The sequence below is a fragment of the Candida dubliniensis genome, chromosome 7 (assembly GCF_000026945.1).
Source record: "Candida dubliniensis CD36 chromosome 7, complete sequence".
In the NCBI taxonomy this organism is placed as follows: domain Eukaryota; kingdom Fungi; phylum Ascomycota; class Pichiomycetes; order Serinales; family Debaryomycetaceae; genus Candida; species Candida dubliniensis.
In genome coordinates, this window is record NC_012866.1 from 807,644 (window position 1) to 820,837 (window position 13,194).

Here is a 13,194-nt window from a genome sequence, read left to right on the forward strand (position 1 = left end):
CATTGGACAAACCCTTCACTAGTGTAGCCATTTCAAAAATAATTCTACCTCTTTGGTTTAATTTTCACATGAACTCTTGATAACGTCTATTTCCAAATGAAAAGAGTAACCCTGGATTTCATATCTTATAGAGCATTCATAGTGAGTAAAACTTCTTCTCAATTTGATCGAGTAAAAGAAAAATCAATGCCGAAATACGTCAATTGATTTTGCGAGGCGGGTATTAAATTGCTCCATAAATCAATAACTGAACTAGTTCAAAGAAAAAAAACGCTTCTTCGTGGATCCGTCTAAAAAGAGATACGTGACCAAAAAGGATAATTATTCTGTTGTCGAAATTGGTATTGTTTGACTTCTTGTAAATTGGAATGTCAAAATTCGCGATTGCTCATGTGGGGGATGATGATTATTATGGCATCTGTTGCTGTAAATTCTTTTTCTGTTTCACTTGATAATGTCAATTCTTCTCAATGCTGATATCTATGATAAAATGAAATCAGTATATTCACAAAATCTTGAAGATTTAATATTTCTCCACTGAATCGCCATTTTAAACCAATCTCAAAAGACACGTTGAAAGTACATCAAACGATACCAGAAGTTTTGAGAGCAATCCATATATTTCAGAATCGCCCAAGGTATTTAATTGCAAATTCAACGACACACAAACAACTACTCCACTGGCATCAACACCCAGAATCTCATATTAGTTTATCAAACCTCCTATATCCATTCCCATCATTGTCATGACAATAATTACTACTGACGTTAATCTTTTCCAGGAAGTAGCCAAACTTCCCTCCGAAATCACTACTATAATACTTGGTTATTTACCAAAATGTATATTACCCAAGTTATTGTTCTTCCCACCGATTCAAAGGGAAGTGGCATCTACAATTTTGTCAGATGTTAATATTACCGAGTACATTCATAGACACAAGGGCAGTGATCTGCCAGGTGTTGGCTACTCCGAATGTGACTGTGACCGGTTTAAAATCGAACTTGCTGATTTGAAGAAGGGAATTGCTCAATGGAATGTATACCCAAGAGCAGTCCATATACACGGAAAATTTGTAAGTAGGGATGTTTTGAATACTTTCCCCAGGCTTTTAAAGGAAGCTCTGAGTATTAATGGTACTCTTTCTCAGGGTGAAGGTATAAAAGCAGAAGAATTGTTAAATAAATTCTTGGATTCTTCTATTACGTTTGATTCTTTAAGATTGTCAAGTTTTTGGGATCCAGTTACGTTTCCACCAATTGCCAGATCCATTCGGGTATTTGACACCACATTGAATAGCTATGCGATTCCAGGTGCAAAACAGATGGATATACATTTTGATGATAATGAACCCCAAACATACACTTTTTCACCCGATTTAAAAGATTTGTGTATTCGCTTTAACTCCACGATTCAAGTGACTTTACCTTCAAATTTACAGAAACTATGTATGACAACATCTTTGGATTCAGCAAATTTCGTTTCTGAAGAATTGGTACATTTAGAGCATTTACAACTCGAGTTACCGAACATTAAATCATTTGCTGAAACTGGAATAATTGCTCCAAATCTAAAAATACTAAAATTAGAAAATTGTGGTAATTTAGTCAACCTTGATACCTTGAAACAGTTTGAACTGTTAAAGCATCTAGTTTTAAAGTACTGTGTCTATCCAGTTAACTTATTTGAGAGAAGTTCTTTTACTGAGCTAGAAAGTTTTGAGTACACTGGAAAAGGCTTGCCAGTTTCAGGTAACTCCGGTAGTGCAATTTTGACTTTTCCTTCCAATTTGACACTGTTACTGATCAATAATATTGGAGAAACAGATGTTAATTTGAGTACTCTAGTGTTTCCTGCCAAATTGATGCGTTTAGAACTTTTGAATTTAACATTTAATGATGGATACTTTCATTTAGGTGACAATTTGCAATATATTCACATTGAGACATCAAGACTTGCATTTGAGAGTAGTTTCAGAATTCCAAATTTTGCTGGGGAGTTGTTATTACAGGCTGATTATCTCACATTTGAAAGCCTGGATTTTATGTTTCATTTGCCGAATAATCTTGTACGATTGCACTTGATTGCAAACAAGCAGGGGAAAATGTCTCGTCTAATCCAAGAAATTAAATGGCCCTTAGTATTAGGTGATTTTGTTTTTAAAAATTTTAATATTGATTACCGGACATTAGAATTATTGAACTTGAAAGAATCCGGACTTGAAGTGATCAATATTCGTGGAGGTGACATCAAGACGTTTGATATTGATCTATTTCCAGTTAGCGTTAAAAATCTAACTTTGATGGAAATGGGAATACAAAAGCTACCTGCATCGTTTGAAAGATTGAAGAGCCTACGTAAATTGACACTAATGAGAAATCGTTTGAAAAGAGTAGACCTGGTTAAGTTACCAGTATCATCATTGGAGGTATTAGACATAAGTCAGTGTGACCTTCGTTTGATATCACCATTTGTGGTTTCAATGTACGAAGAAAAGAATAAGAATGCAAGGCTAAGGGTAGACGCTAGAGGTAATTTAAATGTGAGTGTTATTGATGTGAGGAAGGTAATGAAAGCAGTCAAAGGGCTCTCTTTAAATCTCAACGAATTTAGTGATACATTGAAAGAAATATCCCAGCACTCGTATCGTTTGTCTTGTGTGTACTTGGCCCGTGATCCCTATTTTGAAAAATCTGAACCCTCTGAAACAGAAGAGGTAGTTGCTGAATATAATTCAGATGATCTTTACAATGGAAGTGTGTTTACCCTGGATGAAGAATATACTGACGATGATGATTATGGTGGCCGTAACGTTATTGTGGAAGCATTGGGCTTAGATAGTGACGATGAATCAGATTCTTGAGGTATCAGTATATTATGTACTATTTGATTTATGTAGCAGACATTTTAACGGTAATTCTCGTTCAGGTAGTGATTTTCATTTAAATACTATTTAAACTGCTGGTAGATCAATTCTAACTATACAACCATGATTATACTCTAGTGCCGCCCTCGAAAGCATTTTATTGATATAATAAGTTTTGATCGAATTGAGTCAAACTGTGTAGTCTAAATAGTATGATCATCCTATACTTTTATGGAATTCTTTCAGCAGGACTAATAACTTCTTCACATTGGTCATGACAATTATCTAGAAATCTTTTTTTTTTTTTTTGAGGCCAATTTTAAGCGAAATTTGGTAGTATTAAACGATTTCAAGCTTCTGGTGATTTTATAGTTTTAAACGAGTATATCTCGGTACTTTCTCTAAAATAATCTTATATCTACTTCTAACAACATTTAATAAATAGTTTCAGGAAATGTTGAATAGCCGTCTTTTCTAATAAAAAGGATAATCTCAGAGTTATCTTAACAATTACGTTATAAACTAATCCATTCATTCTATCCTGATAAAGACACTCAAGTTGTTGTTTTACCGACCACAATATACAACCAATTTCTATCCAATAGTAAAAGTCAGTTCCGCCTTTTATAATATTTTAGTTTTATCGAGTTTAAGAATATTAGGTGAATGCCTCCCATACCATCTACAAACAATAATGTGAATCTTTTTATTAGGTTAGCAGAGCTTCCATTGGATACTGTTAATTACTTGGCAAATTGTGTTTTACCATAACTTTTATATTTCCCACCTATTAGGAGGATTGTCGCTTTTGCAATTTTGTCAGATGTGTGTATCACCACTAAGTGTATTGACAGACATCCTAGTAAGGATGAAAGTAGTACTGGACATTCCGATTGTGATTGTTCTCAGGTACAAATGACGCCAAAAAGTTTGAAACAAGGTATGGAGCAATGGAAGATATTCCCCAAGGTTATTCACCTTGACGACATTTTTTCTTTTTCATTTGCCCATGAAAATTTTCCAGAGGTTTTACATAATGCTGTGAAAGTTAACGGTACTTTTATTTTGGATATGACACTTGTGATTCAGAAACAGACTTAGACGATATTAGAGATTGCGGAGTTATATTTGATTCATTAACTTTAAATGCTTATAACCATGTAAGAGAATTATTCACTGTTGTCACGAATCTTCAATTAACTGGAACTACATTGGATAGCTACAAGATTGATAGGCTTAAAAAATTGTCATTGGAACTGAATGGTGAGGATAACACGACAACCGAATATTCTTTGCCCACATCTTTAGAAGATTTAACCATCATGGACTTCAAAATAACTAAATTGAATTTACCTCAACGTTTGTGCAGTTTCTAAATTGCTAAAATGGCGGAAAAGCTTGAATTGTTGCCAGACTATTTGGCTTTTGAGGATCGGGGGTTTTGGTACCACTTGCCAAGCAGACTTAAAACTTTTCGTTTAGGTGCCCATAAGGAAGGTAAGATAACGTCTTTAACTCAAAAAATAAAATGGCGATTATCACTAAAAAGTTTCATTTTGGATAGCTTTATTATTGACAGTGACACTTTAAAGATGTTGAACTTCAAGGATTCAAAACTTGAGAAAATTGAAATTCGTGGAGGCGACATGAAGAGATAGTATACTGATCAATTACCAGTTGCAGTTAAGAAACTTATTTTGGAGAATATGGGGATTCAAGAGCTAGTTGGCCCTTTCGATAACTTAGAGAATTTACAAGAGTTATCACTTGCATATAATCATCTTACAAAAGTGAATCCCATAAAGTTGTCGGTGTTTTCACTAAACACTTTAAATGTAAGTGGTTGTGACCTCTGCTTGATATCACCTTGTTTGGTATCTATGCTATATGATGAGAATAAAAACATCAAGCTAGGAGTAATTGCAAGTGGTAATTGGGATATGAGCGTCATTGATGTGAGAAAAATTTTGAAAGTAATAAAAGGGCTTACCATAAAAGTTAGTTAGTTGGATGAAACTTTAATGGATATATCTAAGCGTTACTCGCGTCTAGAATGTCGCTTTGGTACAAAATCCGACTCAGAAAAATCCGAATCCTCTGAAATGGAAGAGGTTATCCCCGATTATGATTCAGAAGATCTTTATAATAGAAGTGAATCTGATCTGGATGAGGACGATAATGGATCTAGCAATAAGATAATAAAGAAATGGTGATGCAATTTGTTTAGGATTTTAGTATATTATTTAAGGCTTGATTATATATACATTCACATTAAGTCTCTTATTATCAAAAGCCTAAAAGAATCCTGCCTCACTAAGCTTTTAATGAATTAGCGATAATTTGCTGTTTTTTTTTTTGCAGTCAAACCTTTTCTTCATAGTCAAAGGTGTCTGTTCAGGTGAGAATAAGATGTGGTTCCACAATTTGCTATTGCTGATGCAAACTTTCTTGACCTCCATCGGAAGTACACTTGATTTACTATATGATCTATGATGTCTATACATTTATCAATTTCTAGAAGTTCCTTTGAAAGCACTTGACTTGACCAGTATATATCATTCGCAAGATTCCATTTTTTTTTATAGTATTTCTCCTCCTCTTCTTCTATGCATAGAAAGAGATAGAACTGAGTATTTCTTTTTTTTTTTTTTTTTTTTGTTCGAAAACCACCAAATTCACAACTCGCACAAAAGTTAACGGTATAATAATAATGTAATTATACATGAAACTATCAGCAGTTGCCTGCCCAATATGTTGTAATATTACACAAGGCGAATAAAATTGTCCGTAACATTTTTGTCTAGAATTCTTATTATTCATCGCACAAAAAGGTTTCTTTAAAATTCAAGTAAGCGAGACCAGACAAAAGCTACCTGGTAACATAAATTGGTAACAACTTGATAATTCGGCTCCCAATTGCCATAATAATGTAGTTATTAATCCAAATCAATACTATAACGCCATCTCAACCATGACAATAGAAAAACAATAGGATAGAACCAGACAAAGATACTACTGACCTTTGAAAATTCAAATTCCTCTCAGCCATTATCAATAACAAAAAAAGATGATTTAGATAAAAAGATAATCAATTTGATAAAGGTAAATCAGAAAAATCCATCCGTCAAGCAGTCAATATATCTCAGAAATGGTGTGGAGATATTTCTATTTTTAAATAACTCAGAATCTGAACAGGGAGGAGTTGTCTGTACTTTCCGCCTTCTTATGCGACGCGTACTGGTATCAAAGATGGCGAACAACAACTCCAATTTGTTGCAAACTCCATTTCTTGATGCAAAAGAGTTTGCGGCATCTGGGGATAGTGGTCATGACAACAGTATCCATATAAACAGGTATCCTTACCTGACAGAGATGCAATTTCCAAGCTATTATAGGGCAATACAAACGGTTTGAAAACGACTACAATGAAGGAAACCAATGTAACTCACTATCAAATGGTGTGTATTTTTTGATTGACATTATATAAACGCCAATCTTATTATTTCATGTTTTGTGGTGATTGCGAGATTTATCATCATGTTGACGTTTTATCTAAATGCTAACATTATGTTTCAAATTGGAATTTGCTAACAAGAATCTGAAACAATTTGACGCGTGAGATTGATTGTATCGGCACCCTTGCCGCCATTGTAGTGAGAATAATGGTGGTAGCTGGATGATTCACCGAACTCGTCGATTCCCTTGTACCTTAATTATTGAACCCCTCCCTTTTTGGCTTCTTGTTGTTAGACGAGAAAGAGGTACCTCAAAGAAACCAGCGAGAATTTCTTGATATTACTAAAGCAAACTTAATACAATAATAAGTCTATTATTATCTGTTTTGTGCTTAATAGTTTAATTATGAATTCATTTGAGGTAACTCCAAACGTCGATTGCAACGCATCGACAGAACAACAACGAGGTATGTAGAATGACAGGATACTTTAGAAAGTCAGTTGTTGGAGTATGAATAATAATAATAATAATTTATTATTTTATTAGACGTGTTCTTAAGTTTATCTATAATTGGATGAACTCAGATAATTACTCGGCTAAATTATTCTAGACAACTAAATAAATATCATTTTTCCTGTTTTTGGATGTCAAATGGACTAATTATCTGCAAGAATGCCAAAGGGAATTTGATTATTATCTTTGTGGTTCAAATTAATTGATATTTAGTACGAGAATTACTAAATCACAGGTGGTAACTTAAAACCAAACAATAACCATCATCATACTACTACAATTACAATATTTAATGAAAGGGATAAATAAACACAACCTTAAAGGTTCTTTGATTTGTGATACAGTTTATTGTTATAAGGTAACAATAATGTTGTGGAAAAGAACATCCGTTCCATCACCTTTTTTTCAATCGTTAACAGTCATCAAATTTAACAACTGAAATGGACAACAGTGAATGTTAACTATGAATTGTATGGCTATTTTAACAAGTTCGGTTTTTCTTACTTTGCATTTGTTTGACCGTCAAAAATCTCTTAAAGTTCTCACAGCAAAAAAAAAAAAAAAAAAACTTATTATCCGTATATGTATATGCAGGGTGGTTGTAAAACATACTTTACATTTCTTTTTTTTTATTTGCCTTTATCGTACAAACCTCTACCCACATGTTAACTGACGACAACTTAGAAATGCACATTATCATCATTCCTTCTTCCAATATCACAACCACTGGTATCGTCAATTTATTGGTGAATGCTAACTAGCACCAGTTTAGATGAAAATGTATACCGCACAGAATACTTTTGACGCAACACATTCTGCCAAGATAGAACCATAGAATTGATCAAGGATAGTAAAGAGTTAACAAATTACGAGGTGAAAGTTTGCAGCAGCATATTCTGATAAAACTAATATTGCAATAGTTGCTTTTATATTTCACCATAGCTGATTCTTAAAATTAGAAGTGAAACAAGGACATTCTTGTTGTTTGATGTTAGTGTTGCAATAAATCGTTTGAACAATCTTGTGACCAGTAGACTAAAATAATAATTCTTAATGGTCTTCTAACTAGTAATACCAATAATGACAGGTGGACTTGCTTTTGTTTTTGGTAGCCTTTGTTTATGACTGTACTATTGTTGCTTGGAATTGCAAAACATCTAACCTAAGCCCGACAATGGTTATTTCTTAAAATACCACCGACATACACCTTCCTTGGGCAATAACCAAGAATGTGGTTGAGCCAAAATCAGTCTACTACACGCCTTCTTCAATGCAAGTTCAATCCTTGTCCTTTTTGTTGTGATATTTTCTTAGAACCCGTTTGGAAAAGGCGATATATGTTTTCACAACCTTATAATTAACTCATTCTACATAAAAGTTACACAAGAACAATTAATCATTAAGCATCAAGCCACCCTTTATTCCGAAAAGAAAATAATTTTCCAATTAATGTATGAATGAGGTCGTTGTTTGCATCTTAGAATATCATAAAAAAAAAAAGAAATTAGAAAAGTCACACAATTTTTACAATACTAATTTTTGTCTTAATAAAGGGAATTTGACAAACAAACGAGAATGTAAACTAAAAATTTTCCTTTTTTTTTTTCATTTTTGTGAGTTTTCAAAGCTCTGTGGATTGGAATAATAGCTTCCAACCTGTCTTTATTTTTTATTGGTTTATGGGTCTGAAATTTGGATTTAATATTGTGGTTATTTTGGCTATATCCTTGTTAATAAATTAGTTTAACAAAAAGAATTTTTTAAATTTATTAATCTAGTTTTAGCCCTGACAAAGAAAGTAATGCAGGAAATAATTATGTGAAGGACATTGAATGAAAAAAAAAAAAAAAAACAACAACAACAATTTATTGGTCTTGTGTTTTATTTGTTTTTGTTCTATTTTGTTGATATTGTTTTAATATCATATTTGAATTTTTTTTTTTTTTTAAATTCTTAATTTTCAAATTCACACGCAAGTTATTTAATCATATTTATTGAAATAGAGATATAAACATATTAGGTTTCCCTATTTCCACTGTTTTCCTTAAAAAAAAGACAGTTTCTTCTAATTTTTTTATATCTTTTTGAAAGAGGTTTTTCTTCAATTCAATTTGGATACCAATTTTAATACAATTATCTATATAATCAGTTCTTGATAACACGTATATCAGAGTTTTAGAACAAAATTCGAATCATTTATAATCAAAAATATCATAGTTCACCCTACAAATTTTGAAAGTCAAATAACCAATAGAACGAACTACGAAAGTTCCAACACGATCAAAAAAAAAAATTATTACATATAAATCAAAGTTGTTAAACTGGATCAAGAAAAAATAAAATATAATAAAACAGGGAAAATTTTTTTACTTGTTTGTTTATTTATTGAAAAAGTTTAATCCCAATTTTGACGATAGTCTTCAAGATATCATACCCTCCCCTCAAATTTATTTTCCCTAAAGTCAACTTTAAAAGAAAAAGCTAGACAACATTGTAACGTATTATTCAGAATAGTTTACGTGTTGAATAATTAATTAAAGGAAAAAAAAAAGAAAAGCGATAATAAATATCATTCAGTGGAAACATTTCTTGAAAACTTAAAAAGTGACAAAAAACATTTTCCTTTTTTTTATATCTTGTACTGTGTTGTCGATAATTTTCCAGCTCCTTATCATAACAGTTTCAAGTTAATAATTAATAAATAATCAGTCAAGTTGCTGTTCGCTTCAGAATTATTTTTCAATAGTACCGATTCGGTTGATTCAATGGTTTCTGCAGTAAGCAATATAACAGAATCATCTGTTACCAGCTCCACCACCCCCGATTCTTCAATAAATATGACTAAGCCTCCACCAATTAGCACTTCCAATAAAATAAAACACCACCCTCCTAAAGATGATAAACCTTTGCCAATAACACCAAACCGCGATGGACACAAGAGCGAAGACAAAGAGACTACCACTTCATCAAAGGATGAGCCATCATCTTCAACGAATTCAGATTCTCAAAAATCAGAGTCTACAGATAAAGAAGATAAGAGCAGCAGTGAAACATCAAACAAGGATGATGATACTGAATACAGATTAATTGCAAAGAGATTGTTTGATGAAGAATTTGTTTCTATCATGCCTCAAGAGTACACTCAATTTTTAGCAGCCGGTGATCGTGACTCGACCAAAATTAGAAACTACTATATGGATTTATTCAAATGGCCTCCAAACCTTTTAAAGTCAACCAGGATGCTTTGTTCAAAATTATACTTGAAAGGAGAGTCTCAAGAAATTGACCGTATATTATCATCATTCACCAAATCATATTTGAAACAACACCCTAAGAATGTGTTTTGCACCAAGAATTTTGAACAGATTTATATTATCATATATTCCTTAATATTGTTAAATACGGCATTGCACAATCTGGAATTAAACAAGAAATCTCGTATCAGTCAATCTGATTTCATCAGAAATACTTTTACGACATTTGTGCAACAAAATGAAAAGTTACTGAAGTCGTTGACTGTAAAGCAAAAGATTGCCATTGAGAATGAATTGTCAAGTTTTTATGAGGATTTATCTAAAAATGAATTGCACTTGAAAACTGCTGATGAAGCTGGCTCTTCATCAATTAGTAAATCCCAACATCACCATCACCACCACCACCAAAGCCACCACCATCATAGCGACCACGGCCATCAACACACCAACGTCCTCAGTAATAGATTATCCAAAGCTAGTCAAGACTCGACAACTACAGAAACCACCAATGCTAGCACAAATAGTCCAATCACACCAGCTAATGAGCCAACTAACGAAGATGGAGCAGTCTTGACTCGTCAACAGTCTGCTTCCTCAATATGGTCTACTGATACCACCAACCGTAGATCATCTTTGGCAATGAAAAGATACACCACCACCACATCTGAGATATCGAATTTCAATGCTACTGCCCAAAATCCGAACCGCCTGCCGGTGCAAAGAGTTGGTATGGCCAGGGCTTTGGTTGGACACCAACGTCAGCAACAATTTCAATCGGAAAAATCATCAATGTATAAAAATGGCAATCCTTCATTGTATTCTCAAGCTTCTGGTGTACCACAATTGAAGAATCGTCCTTCCTACGATCAAATGAAGAGTTTGAATAAACGTTCTTCGCGACAATCTGTTATATCAAAAGATTCTGGTAATAATGGTGATGACGTGATTTCGATTTTATCATTCGACACCATGAATTTGCCAATGCATGATGAATCAGATGCCCAACATTTCAATCAACAAATGGAAGATTTCAATGTTGATGATTATCAAGATAAATATGATTTGACATTAGAATTACAAGGATCACCATATTTGAAGGAAGGGTTATTGAAATTGAAAATTTTAAACAATGACTCAGTTGATGAAATAGAAGGTAACTCCAATTCATCATCATCATCATCATCATCTGCATCTGCTAATCACGGCAAGTTTTTATCATTTTTCAGTAGACCAGCAAATTCCAGTTCTTCAACTTCTAACATGAACAATCACAAATTTACTGAAAATTTTGTGGTTATAAGTAAAGGAGAGTTATCCTTGTATTCATTTGATCCAAAAGTCATCAAGAAATACAAAAAGAGAAATGGCCACCAACAGCAACAAACTGAACCAGATGATGATGACATTGTTGGTGATGGTAATTGGTTGAAAAATGCTGCCAAGATTGGTACCTACAATTTATGCTCCACCTATGCAGATTTAGAAAAGACAACTTCTCAAGGTAAAGTCATGTGGTCATTAACATTCCCCAAGACTTCGAAACGACAACCTAAAAAGTTTATATTTGAGGCTGGTACCAAAGAAGTTGCATTGGAGTTCATAAATACCTGTAATTTCTGGGCTGCCAAAATAACTGCGATTCCCACATTGGAAGAAAGTGTAAGTTCATTGGAATATGGATGGACCAATTTGGATTATATTATTGCTCATCGCGAGTCATTTAAAAAGTCCAGAAATATAATGAAATATGAACCCGTTGTCAAGGGAGTATATTTGTCCAACTATATTGTTAATAGTGAAGAAACCAATCATTTGGGCATGATGAGACAATTTGTTAAAACCTCAAATTATTATAACCAATTGAAGAAATTGTATAACGAATTCACTGAAATGAAGCAGAAGTTTTTGATCAATTTACCTAAATGTCATTTCAACTGTTCAAACCATAGTCGAATCTTGACTAATTATGACACCAAAATCAATGACTATAATTTAGAGATGAAAAAGTATAAGAATTATTTGATTATTCTTGGGTTTGGATTACAATTGAGATTCGATTTAGAAGATCAAGATAGGCAACAACAATATGATACATCATTAGAGAATGAAGATGTTGATGATGATGAAGAAGGAGAAGAGGATTATGAAACTATTGGTGAAACATTAGCAACCACTGATAGAGCAAGTAGTGCTGGTGCTAGAAGTAATACTACATCTTATCATGATGACGAGTTGACGAAATTGGTTAAATTTGAGATTAAGAAATTATTTTTCAATATGAAAGATATCTCAAAAGTGATTCCAACTTTCCGATCACTGAAATCAATTAAAAACTTGGCTGATTTGGCTCAAGATATCGATAACAAATTGGTCAAGTCACCAAAGACATTTACTTTAGCTAATTATAATGAAAATGAGAGTCCAATCAATCAATTACTTGCTACCACTAATGCCAATCCTACAGTGAAATCTAGTTCGATGATAATGGAACTGTCAATTGCTGAAGAACCAGAGGATACCGAAGACAGTGAAATTACCAGAAGAAGTAGTAAAGTTAATAATTCTAAAGATCATTCACCTGCTACAAGTATAAGTAGTAGTATTAAAAAACCAAATTTAAAAATTGCCAATTCAGAAGTATCAGCAGTGGTGATTTAGGAGATAATAAAGAGATGAATAGAAAAGTTTAGATGTAGTTTTAGATGTTTGTTGTGTTGGACATATTGGTTTTAAGGCTTTTTATTTCTTTCAGTACTTTATATTATATTGTTTGTTTTTGTTATTTAATTTTATTCTTATTATTTTAGATTATATGATTGTGAGTTTTAATATTGTTTATTTGTCTGCTTCTGCTTCTGATTGTGCTTCTGTTTTTTTTTTTTTCATTATTTGTTACCTTTTATAAATATATATGTAAATTCTATTTAGATGTGATTTCTATACTTACTGAAGTTTTAATGATAAATGTATATAAATGTTGGGATATTTGCCCATTGATTGACAAAGTTGCGTGTGAAGTTCACCAAATAAGTCTAATTTGTCAGTTGGTGGTTAGATACGAATCTATCCTTGATTACATAAGCAGGTCATGACCACAATTAATTCAC

The 13,194-nt window shown here is 32.8% G+C and overlaps 2 protein-coding genes and 1 pseudogene across 2 annotated transcripts, besides 1 other annotated feature; all 3 read left to right on the forward strand. All coding sequences in view use genetic code 12, as the record gives it.

Moving 5' to 3' along the window:
• Positions 1 to 746: 746 nt before the first annotated feature.
• Positions 747 to 2,861, forward strand: CD36_73110 (conserved hypothetical protein; the record flags this gene model as incomplete). The annotated part of the gene is made up of 1 exon (XM_002421477.1): positions 747 to 2,861. The coding sequence occupies one exon, from the start codon at positions 747 to 749 to the stop codon at positions 2,859 to 2,861; it is 2,115 nt and encodes a 704-aa protein (XP_002421522.1).
• Positions 2,862 to 3,530: 669 nt separating this feature from the next.
• Positions 3,531 to 5,077, forward strand: CD36_73120 (annotated as a pseudogene).
• Positions 3,531 to 5,077: a sequence feature (hypothetical protein, Candida conserved, degenerate frameshifted pseudogene, putative;~putative LPF gene family member; frameshifted and degenerate pseudogene, putative).
• Positions 5,078 to 9,598: 4,521 nt separating this feature from the next.
• CD36_73140 (guanyl nucleotide exchange factor, putative) lies at positions 9,599 to 12,745 on the forward strand (the record flags this gene model as incomplete). Its single annotated transcript, XM_002421478.1, has 1 exon — positions 9,599 to 12,745. The coding sequence occupies one exon, from the start codon at positions 9,599 to 9,601 to the stop codon at positions 12,743 to 12,745; it is 3,147 nt and encodes a 1,048-aa protein (XP_002421523.1).
• Between the last annotated feature and the right edge of the window lie 449 nt (positions 12,746 to 13,194).